The following is a 16,845-nucleotide window of genomic DNA, read 5'->3' as shown; positions in this document are numbered from 1 at the left end:
TCAATTGAATACACGTTGACTTGTCTTGGTCAATAGAATTCTCATCAACCTATATCTACATCCCCTCTTGTTTGGACTTAAAAATTTTCAATTGAATATACGTTGACTTGTCTTGGTCAATAGGATTCTCATCAACCTATATCTACATCCCCTGTTGTTTGGACTCAGAAATTTTCAATTGAATACACGTTGACTTGACTTGGTCTGTGGGATTGTCATCTAAATACAACTACGTCCCCTCTTGTTTGGACTTAAAAATTTTCAATTGAATACACGTTGACTTGTCTTAGTCTATAGGATTCTCATCAACCTATATCTACATCCCCTCTTGTTTAGACTTAGAAATTTTCAATTGAATACACGTTGAATTGTCTTGGTCAATAGGATTCTCATCAACCTATATCTACATCCCCTCTTGTTTGGACTTAGAAATTTTCAATTGAATACACGTTGACTTGACTTGGTCTATAGTATTGTCATCTACCAATACATACATCCCCTCTTGTTTGGACTTAGAAATTTTCAATGTAATACACGTTGAATTGTCTTGGTCAATAGGATTCTCATCAACCTATATCTACATCCCCTCTTGTTTGGACTGAGAAATTTTCAATTGAATACACGTTGACTTGACTTGGTCTATAGTATTGTCATCTACCAATACAATACATACATCCCCTCTTGTTTGGACTTAGAAATTTTCAATTGAATACACGTTGACTTGTCTTGGTCAATAGGATTCTCATCAACCTATATCTACATCCCCTCTTGTTTGGACTTAAAAATTTTCAATTGAATACACGTTGACTTGTCTTGGTCAATAGAATTCTCATCAACCTATATCTACATCCCCACTTGTTTGGACTTAGAAATTTTCAATTGAATACACGTTGACTTGTCTTGGTCAATAGGATTCTCATCAACCTATATCTACATCCCCTCTTGTTTGGACTTAGAAATTTTCAATTGAATACACGTTGACTTGTCTTGGTCAATAGGATTCTCATCAACCTATATCTACATCCCCTCTTGTTTGGACTTAGAAATTTTCAATTGAATACACGTTGACTTGTCTTGGTCAATAGGATTCTCATCAACCTATATCTACATCCCCTCTTGTTTGGACTTAGAAATTTTCAATTGAATACACGTTGACTTGTCTTGGTCAATAGGATTCTCATCAACCTATATCTACATCCCCTCTTGTTTGGACTTAGAAATTTTCAATTGAATACACGTTGACTTGACTTGGTCAATAGGATTCTCATCAACCTATACCTACATCCCCTCTTGTTTAGACTTAGAAATTTTCAATTGAATACACGTTGACTTGTCTTGGTCTATAGGATTCTCATCAACCTATATCTACATCCCCTCTTGTTTGGACTTAGATATTTTCAATTGAATACACGTTGACTTGTCTTGGTCAATAGGATTCTCATCAACCTATATCTACATCCCCTCTTGTTTGGACTTAGAAATTTTCAATTGAATATACGTTTACTTGACTTGGTCAATAGGATTCTCATCAACCTATATCTACATCCCCTCTTGTTTGGACTTAGAAATTTTCAATTGAATACACGTTGACTTGCCTTGGTCTATAGGATTCTCATCAACCTATATCTACATCCCCTCTTGTTTGGACTTAGAAATTTTCAATTGAATACACGTTGACTTGCCTTGGTCTATAGGATTCTCATCAACCTATATCTACATCCCCTCTTGTTTAGACTTAGAAATTTTCAATTGAATACACGTTGACTTGTCTTGGTCAATAGGATTCTCATCAACCTATATCTACATCCCCTCTTGTTTGGACTTAGAAATTTTCAATTGAATACACGTTGACTTGACTTGGCCTATAGTGTTGTTATCTACCAATACAATACATACATCCCCTCTTGTTTGGACTTTGAAATTTTCAATTGAATACACGTTGACTTGTCTTGGTCAATAGGATTCTCATCAACCTATATCTACATCCCCTCTTGTTTGGACTTAGAAATTTTCAATTGAATATACGTTTACTTGACTTGGTCAATAGGATTCTCATCAACCTATATCTACATCCCCTCTTGTTTGGACTTAGAAATTTTCAATTGAATACACGTTGACTTGCCTTGGTCTATAGGATTCTCATCAACCTATATCTACATCCCCTCTTGTTTGGACTTAGAAATTTTCAATTGAATACACGTTGACTTGTCTTGGTCAATAGGATTCTCATCAACCTATATCTACATCCCCTCTTGTTTGGACTTAGAAATTTTCAATTGAATACACGTTGACTTGACTTGGTCAATAGGATTCTCATCAACCTATACCTACATCCCCTCTTGTTTAGACTTAGAAATTTTCAATTGAATACACGTTGACTTGTCTTGGTCTATAGGATTCTCATCAACCTATATCTACATCCCCTCTTGTTTGGACTTAGAAATTTTCAATTGAATACACGTTGACTTGTCTTGGTCAATAGGATTCTCATCAACCTATATCTACATCCCCTCTTGTTTGGACTTAGAAATTTTCAATTGAATACACGTTGACTTGTCTTGGTCAATAGGATTCTCATCAACCTATATCTACATCCCCTCTTGTTTGGACTTAGAAATTTTCAATTGAATACACGTTGACTTGTCTTGGTCAATAGGATTCTCATCAACCTATATCTACATCCCCTCTTGTTTGGACTTAGAAATTTTCAATTGAATACACGTTGACTTGACTTGGTCAATAGGATTCTCATCAACCTATACCTACATCCCCTCTTGTTTAGACTTAGAAATTTTCAATTGAATACACGTTGACTTGTCTTGGTCTATAGGATTCTCATCAACCTATATCTACATCCCCTCTTGTTTGGACTTAGATATTTTCAATTGAATACACGTTGACTTGTCTTGGTCAATAGGATTCTCATCAACCTATATCTACATCCCCTCTTGTTTGGACTTAGAAATTTTCAATTGAATACACGTTGACTTGTCTTGGTCAATAGGATTCTCATCAACCTATATCTACATCCCCTCTTGTTTGGACTTAGAAATTTTCAATTGAATATACGTTTACTTGACTTGGTCAATAGGATTCTCATCAACCTATATCTACATCCCCTCTTGTTTGGACTTAGAAATTTTCAATTGAATACACGTTGACTTGCCTTGGTCTATAGGATTCTCATCAACCTATATCTACATCCCCTCTTGTTTGGACTTAGAAATTTTCAATTGAATACACGTTGACTTGTCTTGGTCAATAGGATTCTCATCAACCTATATCTACATCCCCTCTTGTTTGGACTTAGAAATTTTCAATTGAATACACGTTGACTTGCCTTGGTCTATAGGATTCTCATCAACCTATATCTACATCCCCTCTTGTTTAGACTTAGAAATTTTCAATTGAATACACGTTGACTTGTCTTGGTCAATAGGATTCTCATCAACCTATATCTACATCCCCTCTTGTTTGGACTTAGAAATTTTCAATTGAATACACGTTGACTTGACTTGGTCTATAGTGTTGTTATCTACCAATACAATACATACATCCCCTCTTGTTTGGACTTTGAAATTTTCAATTGAATACACGTTGACTTGTCTTGGTCAATAGGATTCTCATCAACCTATATCTACATCCCCTCTTGTTTGGACTTAGAAATTTTCAATTGAATATACGTTTACTTGACTTGGTCAATAGGATTCTCATCAACCTATATCTACATCCCCTCTTGTTTGGACTTAGAAATTTTCAATTGAATACACGTTGACTTGCCTTGGTCTATAGGATTCTCATCAACCTATATCTACATCCCCTCTTGTTTGGACTTAGAAATTTTCAATTGAATACACGTTGACTTGTCTTGGTCAATAGGATTCTCATCAACCTATATCTACATCCCCTCTTGTTTGGACTTAGAAATTTTCAATTGAATACACGTTGACTTGACTTGGTCAATAGGATTCTCATCAACCTATACCTACATCCCCTCTTGTTTAGACTTAGAAATTTTCAATTGAATACACGTTGACTTGTCTTGGTCTATAGGATTCTCATCAACCTATATCTACATCCCCTCTTGTTTGGACTTAGAAATTTTCAATTGAATACACGTTGACTTGTCTTGGTCAATAGGATTCTCATCAACCTATATCTACATCCCCTCTTGTTTGGACTTAGAAATTTTCAATTGAATACACGTTGACTTGTCTTGGTCAATAGGATTCTCATCAACCTATATCTACATCCCCTCTTGTTTGGACTTAGAAATTTTCAATTGAATACACGTTGACTTGTCTTGGTCAATAGGATTCTCATCAACCTATATCTACATCCCCTCTTGTTTGGACTTAGAAATTTTCAATTGAATACACGTTGACTTGACTTGGTCAATAGGATTCTCATCAACCTATACCTACATCCCCTCTTGTTTAGACTTAGAAATTTTCAATTGAATACACGTTGACTTTACTTGGTCAATAGGATTCTCATCAACCTATACCTACATCCCCTCTTGTTTAGACTTAGAAATTTTCAATTGAATACACGTTGACTTGTCTTGGTCTAGAGGATTTTCATCAACCTATATCTACATCCCCTCTTGTTTGGACTTAGAAATTTTCAATTGAATACACGTTGACTTGTCTTGGTCAATAGGATTCTCATCAACCTATATCTACATCCCCTCTTGTTTGGACTTAGACATTTTTCAATTGAATACACGTTGAGAAGGCTTGGTCTATATAGGATTCTCACCTATCTATACCTACATCCCCTCTTGTTTCGACTTAGAATTTTTTCAATTGAATACACGTTGAGAAGGCTTGGTCTATAGGATTCTCACCTATCTATACCTACATCCCCTCTTGTTTGGACTTAAAAATTTTCAATTGAATACAATCTGAGAAGGCTTGGTTTATAGGATTCTCACCTATCTATACCTACATCCCCTCTTGTTTGGACTTAGAATTTTTTCAATTGAATACACGTTGAAAAGGCTTGGTCTATAGGATTCTCACCTATCTATACCTACATCCCCTCTTGTTTGGACTTAGAATTTTTCAATTGAATACAATCTGAGAAGGCTTGGTCTATAGGATTCTCACCTATCTATACCTACATCCCCTCTTGTTTGGACTTAGAAATTTTCAATTGAATACAATCTGAGAAGGCTTGGTCTATAGGATTCTCACCTATCTATACCTACATCCCCTCTTGTTTGGACTTCGAATTTTTTCAATTGAATACACGTTGAGAAGGCTTGGTCTATAGGATTCTCACCTATCTATACCTACATCCCCTCTTCTTTGGACTTTGAATTTTTCAATTGAATACAATCTGAGAAGGCTTGGTCTATAGGATTCTCACCTATCTATACCTACATCCCCTCTTGTTTGGACTTAGAATTTTTTCAATTGAATACACGTTGAGAAGGCTTGGTCTATAGGATTCTCACCTATCTATACCTACATCCCCTCTTGTTTGGACTTAGAAATTTTCAATTGAATACAATCTGAGAAGGCTTGGTCTATAGGATTCTCACCTATCTATACCTATATCCCCTCTTAATGCAAAACATCTAGAATCATTATTTAATGCAAAATATCTAGAATCATTATTTAATGACAAATATCTAGAATTATTATTTAATGCAAAACATCTAGAATCATAATTTAATGCAAAATATCTAGAATCATTATTTAATGCAAAACATCTAGAATCATTATTTAATGCAAAACATCTAGAATCATTATTTAATGCAAAATATCTAGAATCATTATTTAATGCAAAATATCTAGAATCATTATTTAATGCAAAACATCTAAAATCATTATTTAATGCAAAACATCTAGAATCATTATTTAATGCAAAACATCTAGAATCATTATTTAATGCAAAATATCTAGAATCATTATTTAATGCAAAATATCTAAAATCATTATTTAATGCAAAACATCTAGAATCATTATTTAATGCAAAACATCTAGAATCATTATTTAATGCAAAATATCTAGAATCATTATTTAATGCAAAATATCTAGAATCATTATTTAATGCAAAACATCTAGGATCATTATTTAATGCAAAACATCTAAAATCATTTAATGCAAACGGTAGTAAGATATAAATATATTTGTAAATTCTTGATTTAAGACGAGCGGAATTTTTTTTTTAATTTGAACAGATTAATGATAAATATTTTTTCTGTTTCATTGAATCTGAAATGTAATTGTTTCGTTAAAGTAACTTATGTCTCAAAACCTATCAGACAGTAATGAGTTTCGTTTGGCGATATGTTGCACTCCTAAAAAAAAATAAATAAGTAAAGAAAGTTGAATTTCGTCTTACGTTTAAAGTAAAGTTAGATAATAATTTAATTTGACCTTGATATTTAAGCATGAAAATGCTATGTTTATCTTCAATAAAATTTTTGGATGATTTGAGAAATTTCTTAGTAGGACGGCACTTGGAGTAAATGTGGTATTATGGTCATAGATGATTCTAATTAAGAGTACGATAGACATTTTCTAAAGTGTGAGAAAATGGGCGTTGTTGGTTATCCTTTATCAGCATGACTAGAAAATGTCTATCGTACTTTGTTAAAATATAATTTTTTATGTCTTGTGCAAATATTTCAAAGTGTAGTAGCTGTTCTATCTGTAGTTATTATTGGCAAATAGAACAAACAGAACTTTCCTCATATGTACAAAAAAGGTTTGTCATAAAGGTTTGTCATAAAGGTTTGTCATAATTTCTAGGCTGATTCAATTTTTATTCTCTGCTTTGATATTACTAGTAAAGTGATCTCATTGTTTTATTTTTTGTTTTCACGTATATCAGGCTGACACAAGGCTGTTGGCTCTGGAGGCTCTTCTTGGTGCATGAATTACATAACATTATGGTATATTTATAATTCAGGAAAAGATAATTGTTGTATATTTTAATTTAATTTTTTTTGTTTTTCTGTTTTCTTATTTAAAAAATGCTGGAATTGGACGAGATGTGGCAAAGATGCTGTCGAAATGTGGTGCCAAAACCTATGCCCTCAGCAGGACTGAAGAACACCTGAAAACATTAGTAGCAGAGGTCAGATAATTTTTTTATTTTACATATTATATAAATAAATAAAAATAAATAAAAAAACATGCTTATCAGGTCCAGAAGCCACTCGACGTTAAAAGTTAATGAGATGGATGAATTGTTAGTTGAATGATGAATAATATTTTTTATTTTTTTTATTACATTTTCATCCCAAACAAGGCGCATTGCCACTTTGGTGGAGGGGGCTACTATCAGGGGCAACAGCTACTGGGATACTATGTAGGGAGTTGGGCAGCAAGATGTCAGTTCATTATTAAAGTTGTAGATGTTGCATGGATTTTATTCAATAAATATTTCTAATTCCACTGTGCTTTGTTTGGGGTGAAAATGTTATATTAACTTTTAATATCGAGTGGCTTCTGGACCTGATAAGCATGTTTTTTTTTTATTTATTTATATAATATGTTAAAAATGTGCTTTAAAAAAAGTTAAATAATTTCAACGAGAAAACTTATCATACTTGCTAATGTCATATCTCTCTTTATATAAAAGGCACTTTGTATATATGGGTCCTGGATATGACCTTAAATTATATCCGATAGTGAGGTCTCAGCTTGCGGGCTTTGGGAAGTGTAGAGCTACCCTTTAATTTCCATTGCTCCCAGGTCCACTCTGACCCGGAGTTGTAGTACCTGTTAGGGTTCCAATTATGGGTTAAATAGAAACTGACTTGAAAAAAAAACAAATATATTCTATTAAAAAAATTTTCAAAATCAATAGATTCGGCATTAAATAACCTGAAAAGGGTTGATATGCCGTAAAACAAAAACAACCAACTTGTATGTGTAAATTTGTTCCCTATAGACTCTGAAACAGCTGAACCGTGTTTTTTTTTTTTTGTTTTTTTTTTAATTTCACTTAAATGTATTATTTTAGAAGTTCTACAGAATCTGCTCTGCTGGGCCTCAACTTCAGTATTCAATATGGTATCACTTCAATAACCAACATGGTCACAGAAAAGAACATAGAAAATCTTGTAGTCTATTTTTGTTCCATTGAATAAATTTACTTTCTTTTGTGTTTTTTTTTTTTTTTTTTTTTTTTTTTTTTTTTTTTTTTTGTCCTCAAACATGTTCTTTTATTACAGTGCCCTGAAATTCATGCCGTTGTGTGTGACTTGAGTGATTGGGACAAAACTTGTTCCACAGTTACCTCCCTTGGACTCATTGATCTTCTAGTCAATAACGCTGGCATTGGTATCCTGAATTCGTTTTTAGAAGCTAAGAAAGAAGACTTTGAGCAGTAAGTTTAGTTATTAGTTTTTCAATTATTTGGTTTCCACAGTTATTTTTCTTTCTTTTTTTTAAGAACTTCTATTTTTAGACAGGAGAATTATTACAGCCCATTTTCCTTAAATTGCTTATTTTCAAGCTCATTCATTGATTAGTGGTGTCCATATTTCACAGTCTTCCATCATGTTCATTAGTTCTTCTGATGACATCATCATATCTTAACTGGTCCACATATACATAATTTCTGGCCTTCCTTTTTTTAAAAATGTTTTGATTTCCACATTATTAGTTAGCATACACATTTATTGTTTGGGCTCAAATCAAGTTATTAAGTTAGATTTATGTCCAAGGAACCTATATCTAAAATTTCAATTGTTTATACCCAAAATTGGTGGAGGAGTTTGGTAGAGTTCTCAAAGGTTAAATCTTTAAACTCTGACCCCCTTAACAGCCAAATTTCTGGCCGAAAATGGATTACAAAAATTTTCCCAAATCTCCATACCCTGTATATTAGATATTGAGTCTGTAAACTGAAAATTGACAGTTATTGTGTACATACATACTTTCACTTTTATAGATATATAGATAATCATTGCAAAGTTTTTTCAGTCTTGTTTTAATTAAAAATTGAAATTAGTAGGGTTTTTTTAATAAAAATTATTGAAAACACTTTTTGTGCTATATTTTTTAAAGAATAATTATTGAAAACACCTTTTAAAATCTTTTAAAACTATAGTTTGTGTGTTTGCTATTATATTGTATTTGCCTCATAACTAAAGACGTCTTAATACATAATGTGTATTTGAATAATTTTGACTTTCAACCTTTCAGGACATTCAGTGTCAATTTGAATGCAGTAGTGAATGTATCACAGGCAAGTCAACTTTGATATTTCTGTGAATCTTCAAGAAAAAACTTAATTTTCTCAAGGTTATTTTAACTCTTTTTGTTTATAAGCAAACTAAAAAAATCATTTATTTTCTTTTTGGTTAACAACACATTGCATCAATTTCTTTTTAGAAAAAAATGAAAAAAAACACACATTTATTCACCATTGTCACTAGTTTTGTATTATTAGAGTGGGCTATTGTTCAGGAGAGTGGGAGAAATGTCTGAAATTATAAAGCTTTCTGAAACAAAACAAAAAATGTCTGCATTTCATAAATAAAAGCCTGTAAGTAAAACTCTGAGAAAGCAAGTTAATATGGTTAATTGCTATGTATATTATTATTATTATTATTATAATATATATATATGTATTATTATTATAATATATATATATATGTATTATTATAATAATACATATATATATATATTATTATAATAATAATAATATATATATTATAATAATAATAATAATATATATATATTATAATAATAATAATAATATATATTATAATAATAATAATAATATATATTATAATAATAATAAATATTATAATAAAAATAATATATATATATTATTATTATTATTATTATACTAATAATAATAATATATATTATTATTATAATAATAATAATATATATATATATATTATTATAATAATAATAATATATATATATATTATAATAATAATAATAATGATAATAATAATATGTATATATATATAATGATTATGTAATTTATATAACTAAAAAACAAAATATCCCAATTGTTGCATCTTTATGTAAGTAGTTTGTATGGACTCTGTTTTGGTCAGGGAGATTTTTTTTTTTTTTTACATGGAGGTCACCACTTATCAAGGCCCAGAAGCCACTCTGGGATAAGGGTTATTGCGTGTATAGTAATCAATGGGATAGTAATCGTTAGTAATGGAGATTTGATAAAGTGTCTTACTTAAGGGGGGGGCGGTTCATCAGGAATTTGTTTATATTAGACTTGAAGACATCCCAGTTGTAGTCAGGTGGATTTTCCTGTGTTAAGTGGCATAAGCCATTGAAAAATATATTCAAATGCATTTAAGTGATCCTCAGTGATCATTGCTGTCTTCATTGTCGATTTTGGGGTTCTTGCTCATCAGATCAGACCCCTATTTTTTTTGCAAAATTTATCATTCCCCTTTTTCCATTTGCAAGTCAGCCAATGAAAAGGAAGCGTGTATTCAAAAATTAATAATAAAATTGCTATGTTCTTATCGAGTCGATTCATTTATTGGATCATTTAATCTAACCAAATTAATTTTTTTTAAATCATATGGGACTCATAGATTTTAACCTAAAGTAAAACTATAACAACGCAATCATAAATAACAGATGGAGTTTTAAATTACTAAAGTTAAAATACATAACCAAAACTTTCAGATGCCATGCTGGTTATAATTCTGGTCATATATTTCAACTGATTTTAAACGCTTCCTTGCTCGGCTAGTTGTGATAACTTGCAAATATCATAGTCGAAATTCTGCTGGGTCTCCCTGCTGTTGGCGGCCATTTACTTTTTTTTCTTGACTCCATGCCTAAAGAAACTTCAGCCATATATATATATATATATATATATATATATATATATATATATATATATATATATATATATATGTATATATATATATATATTAATTCTTATTATGAATATTTCATCTAATCTTATATGTATTATGATACATACTTAAATAATTGCCACTTATATACTACTAGAAAATAAATGTAAACCTAAAATATTTTGTGACTTCATCGCCACCAGAACACAAGATTTTATGTTATTGACATAAATACACCTGTTTGTGTTGGCAAAAGTGTGTTCATTTTTATGGTGCTTATTGCGATCAATAAATCTTTTGTTTAAGCCAAGATATGTTCATCTAAATTTAAAAGTTAAAAACCGCAAGAACTTTCTTGTCAACCTGATAGTATATAACGGTAAAAAAAAAAGTACAACTAGTAATTGCTATAGTTTCTCTTATTTTTAAATTTATCAAACATTTGTTTTCATTTTCGATATTTTTTCTTGATGAAATAATTCTATTCACTGAAAATTGTTTCAAAATTTGTGCACTTCAGGTGGTTGTGAAAGGAATGATTGCAGATTCACGCAAAGGGTCTATCGTGAATGTCTCCAGCCAAGCGTCTATTATTGGACTGAAAAATCATGCTGCTTATTGTAGCAGCAAAGGCGCCCTTGATACACTCACCAGAGTTATGGCCTTGGAATTAGGACCTTTTGGGGTGCGTGTGACCAGCATATATTTCATTAAAACTTTTCAAATTTTGAAATAATCTCTTTTCAAAGGAAAGCATTTCAGTTGTCAACTTTGAACTTTAAAGCGTGTAAAATTTTAAGGGGGATGTTGTAGTTTGCTTGGAATTATTTGAAGATTATGACAATGAAGTCTTGTAGGAGAAAAAAAAAAAAAAGAATACAGGGTGACCAAAAAAAAACGGGCCCCAACTCTAATTAGGCCTCGTTTCTTAGTGTTTTGTCCGAATGAAATGAAACTTTGGTCATAACTAGTTTATTATATTCAAAACATCACATCAAAACACTATGACCTTTGGCCTTTGTTTTCTCCATTGACTGTAAAATGCTCAGAAAAACAATTGAATGTCCTCTGTTTTTTTTTTGGGGGGGGGGTCACCCTGTATGTGCAAATTTTTTTCTTCTCCTGGAGATGAGTTATACCTCAAAGATTGAAGAACTCAATACCACATTACCGTCCTGGTGCGATACATCATGTTGATAAATATTTTATAATGGAAAAACTCAATCATGTTCTGCAAAGCTAAACAAAATTTTTGTTTCTGTATAAAACAAGCAAACCAAACACCATGAATAAATATTTAAAGATATAAAGAACTTGAAGTATAAAAACGTTTTACAAAAATGACTGAATTCAGCATTAAAGAACTGGAAAAGGGTTGGTATGACATAAAACAACCAAACCAGAATTCCGTCTTTTTTGCGTCACTTACATTGAAATAGATGAAGATCTAAACTGGCAGCATCCGAGGCTCTTCAGATAATGGTCACTGAACAACGTGGTATCTAGCATTCAAGTGATTCCTAGATGCAGGTTCTTGTTGCTGAATAAGAGATCATTTGAATCTAAATATCACAATGCAACTTGACGGCAATAAATAAACGAGCAAGGCGGTATTAGTCAACATCCGTGCATAATGCAGCCAAAGAAACAGAACACATGTCCTCGCATTCATTTGGTCCTTCGAGATGAACAGGGGTCAAGTATTCAAACGGTGACCACTACTATGGTAACTATCTTGTTAGCTACAACTATCGAAGAAGAATACTCGTTTCAGGACAAGTCAAATTAATTTCCGAACAGAACAGTTTTGCATCACTTTTATGTTCCATTACGAAATTTAAAATAACAGCATATACTAAACTTTATGTTTGGAATCCTTGTTGTAATTTTGATCCAGATCCATTAGATGATTTTGATTCTAGAAAATGTCTCAACCTAATTAGAGTTGAGGCCCGTTTTTTTTGGTGGGGGGGGTCACCCTGTATATATATATAATGTGTATGTGTTTATAATAGATGTGTGCTTATAATGCTAATGTAAAGTAAACCCAATTAGTGCAATATGAAAAGAATAAAGCAACAGAAAGTGCTTCTTCATGTTTTGAATTATTTAATTTATATTTCAACGTTATAACTTTATTTACAAAATGTTTCAAAGTAACAGTCGTCAATCATGATCTTTTTTTTTTTATGCCCCAATAAGACTTCACTTATATTTTGAATTTTTTGGTTTAGATTCGTGTGAATTGTGTCAACCCAACTGTGGTATTGACAGAGATGGGCTTGACCTGCTGGAGTGATCCAGCCAAATCTGAAGCCATGCTCAATCGAATTCCATTGAAAAAATTCGCTGGTAAGTTAAAAGATTTTAGCTTTTTTCATTGTCCCCCACCCCCAAGGATTTTTCTATATTTTTGTTTGAAATTGCATTTTCATTGCTGAATGGGCAGATACTTTTATATGCATCCAGGCACCTCCAACAGAACTTTGATTATCGGCTGTCACACTTAAAATATTTTTGTTGATCTGTTATGCTTAACTAGCTAACAGTGCATAATAGTCAACCACCTCAGCAGAAATAACCTTCTTAGTGACATGCAATATGGTTTCCGTTCTGCTAGATCTACAGCAGATGTGCTAACGGTTATATCTCATAAGATTAGTGAATCTCTCGACAAAGGCTTCCTTTCTAGGGCAATTGCTCTTGACATATCAAAGGCCTTCGATAAGGTATGGCACAAGGTCTACTTCACGAGATTTCCAGCTACGTTATAACTGGAAACGTTTTCTCAATTATTAAATCATTTCTCTCTGATAGGCTCATAAGAGTAGTGGTTGATGGGCAGAAATCAGAGGCCCACAGTATTAATGCTGGAGTCCCTCAGGGGTCCATCCTGGGCCGAACTCTTTTCCTGATCTGCATCAATGATCTCCCAAAACACATACTTAAATCATTTGTGACATTTATGCTGATGACACGACCATCTATGGCAACACATCAAAGGCCGTAAATGACAAAGTTCTCTCTGATTCTCTCTCCTCTGATCTTGAGCGCATGGTACAGTGGGGGAAGAGGTGGCTGGTTACTTTTAAAGCATCCAAAACCAAGCTTCTATCTTTACATCATCAACGCTCTGAACCCCATCTGGCATCAATTGAAATGGATGGCTCTCGTCTTGGGGAGGCTCCATGTTTTGACAAGCATCTGGGATTGACCTTTACTCTGAAATGGAACACGTGCATCAAGTCTGTTGCCAAGGTCGCTGGAAAAATGGTAGGATCCTTCTACCATTCCAGAAGATATCTCACTGCTGGTGCAATTCTCTATCTATATAAAAGCCAAGTACATCCAAGGATGGAGTACTGCTGCCATATCCGGGCAGTAGCTGCTAAAAACAGCCTATCCTGCCTTGACAGAGTACAAAATAGTCTTTGTGTCTTAGTGGGGGGATGCCTTTTTCTCTTCTCTGCAACCTCTCTCTCACAGAAGAGACGTTGTGAGCCTGTCATTGTTTTATCATTATTTCCATGGAAAGTGCTCGTCTGAGCTCCAATCTCTGGTCCCCCCTCGCCAATCTTTCACAAAAAACACCCGTTTAGCTGAAACTACTGTCAATAATTTTCCCCACTCTTTATCTATGCCTAAATCAAAACGTAGATTCCATGAGCAAAGCTTCTTTCTTAGAAGTGCACGCCTGTGAAACTCTTTTCCGTTTGCCTGTTTCCCACCTGACTACAACTTGGATGTTTTCAAGTCCAACATCAATAAATTCCTGATAAACCGCCCCCTTAAGTAAGACATTTTATCAGATCTCCATTACTAATGATTACCGCGATATTGTCCCATTGATACATGCAATAACCCTTATCCCTCGAGTGGCTTCCGGGCCTTGATAAGTGGTGACTACCATGTAAAAAAAACATTGAATTTTCTCAAAATTTCCAATTCTGATGTAAAAAGAATGAGAAATGTTGATTAAAAATTATGTTTTCATAATATCCTCCTCCATCCCCCTGTTATTTGACATGAAAATAGTTTAACAATATGGTCAAGCTGAGATAAGTAGGTCCCGCAGACGAGCCTCGTTCTGATATTCAGAAAATTTAGGTTAACAACTGGTGAAGCTACCGAAAAGTCACCCTTTTGAATAAAGAAGGATATAAACAATATTTTTAAAATTAATTTCTTAATTTTGCTTAAAAACAAAATGTCAACACATATAAAGAAAATATTTTAGAAAATAATTTCTTAATTTTAAATAAAAATTGATTGTAAAGAAATCTTTTTTTTTGTTTTAAATAATTATTGAAAAATATTGCAAAGTGTTTACATAGCTGGTTCTTTGGGATAATAGGGGCGCCTGAAACCTCCCTTCCAAAACGAAAACTGCTTTAGTGTTTTTACTATTTTAAAGCGCTTTTTTTTTAAAGTTTGAAACACAAGTAGTGGCTAGTTAACTTAGAACAACAAGTGCGCATGGAGGAAATTCTTCAGGGTTTAAATGTATTATAATGCTTTTATGGTGGTCAAAAAAAGTTTTTCAGCTGCCATATTACTTCCCATTTACTTGCCTCCCCACGTGGGCAGAGTTAGACACAAGGTCGGTTTTTAATGTAGAGAAGCATTTATTACTAAAAAAACGAAATGGTGAAATATAAAAGCAAGTTAAGCTAAAAGTTAAAAAAAAAACATGTTTTATTTTTTTAATTCCAAGAATTAAAGAAAGAAAAAAATTCAAAGAAATGTTGAACGTTTATTGCTATAAATATAACGAAGCACCGGTGTCACATTTCATACAACCTAACTGTCAAGATTTTTCAGAACGAGGCTCGTCTGCTGGACCTACTTATCTCAGCTGCGCCAACAATATTTATATGAATATTTAATTCAAGAAAATTTATGTCAAAACTTGTAAACGTTTTGGTTGCTGTAACTTTAAACTGTCTTCCTGTGTATCTTGTCAAACTCGGGAATCTTTTTACCAAACTCGAATCTTTCTTTGTTTTTAGTAGTGACATAATGAATAAAGTATCTAAGTACAATTCACTTCTAAGTGAAGCTTTTCTGGAGGTCCAAGGTTCAATCTTTAGTGCGGTGTGGGAAGTACAATGAATACAATTGAAAATTACGCAAGACTTCTACTTGGTCATCGCTGATAGATTAATAAATTTATAAGGTAATAATGGTTTTTATTATTGGTATTATTGACACTTGAAAACAACTATAAAAAATAATATTAAGGAAATTAAAATTTGTTATTCTCATTACAAAAATGCTAAATCTTTTGCACATACATACATCATCATTATTATTATATATGTATTATTATATATATGTAATATATATACATACACACACATTGGTCTTTATTATGGAGAGTTATTAATTGTGCCTTTTTTTCCAGAGGTTGAAGATGTTGTCTACACCATTTTGTTTCTGCTGAGCAATAAATCCATGTCAACCACCGGATCTGTTCATCCTGTTGATGGAGGCACCCTTTGTTGCTAATAAATCTTTGACTTGGATTCCATTTTTTTTTTCTCTGAACGATTCTACTAAGTCTTCTTTCCAGAAAATGTTCAAAAATTATGGTGCTAAAAATAAAAAATTGTGTTTATGCAAAACTTTGAAACAATATAAGTAAAATTTTTTTCCTCTGCGTGTTTTGTCATTTTTTGAAAGTGGGAACTATTCCCAATATGTTATGCATTATTCTATTCTCATTGTGAACTATACATATATATGCATGAATAAATATATATTATTCCAAACAATTTAAAACAAAAAAACTCGGAATAACATTTTTGCATGGCTAATGACCCCCTCATTCTAAATCCGAAAGGTGAAAGAAAAACTCCTTTTAAGAAGTAAAATATTCAGAATTTTAGGTCCAATGGCTTAAATTTCAAAATGCAAAAACATCCAGTTAAACGTTCATAAAAGAAATTGGTCTTTTCGGTTGTACTGCATTTGCAGAAAGCTAAAATTCAGTCAAGGAAAAGTGCAAATGGATACATAACCAACAAACA

The 16,845-nt window shown here is 32.4% G+C and overlaps 1 protein-coding gene across 1 annotated transcript; it reads left to right on the top strand.

The window, feature by feature from the left end:
• The first annotated feature begins 11,248 nt into the window (after window positions 1–11,248).
• On the top strand, window positions 11,249–16,324 carry LOC145240332 (L-xylulose reductase-like). Its single transcript, XM_080103913.1, has 3 exons — window positions 11,249–11,501; window positions 13,051–13,168; window positions 16,221–16,324. Exons 1-3 carry the CDS (start codon window positions 11,352–11,354, stop codon window positions 16,322–16,324), a joined length of 372 nt encoding a protein of 123 aa, XP_079960039.1. The 5' UTR covers window positions 11,249–11,351.
• Window positions 16,325–16,845: the final 521 nt, after the last annotated feature.

Source organism: Euprymna scolopes, chromosome 19 (assembly GCF_053919585.1).
Source record: "Euprymna scolopes isolate OS-2025 chromosome 19, ASM5391958v1, whole genome shotgun sequence".
Lineage (NCBI taxonomy): Eukaryota > Metazoa > Mollusca > Cephalopoda > Sepiida > Sepiolidae > Euprymna > Euprymna scolopes.
Note: the sequence above shows the minus strand (reverse complement) of the source record. Positions and strands in the feature narration are given on the sequence as shown.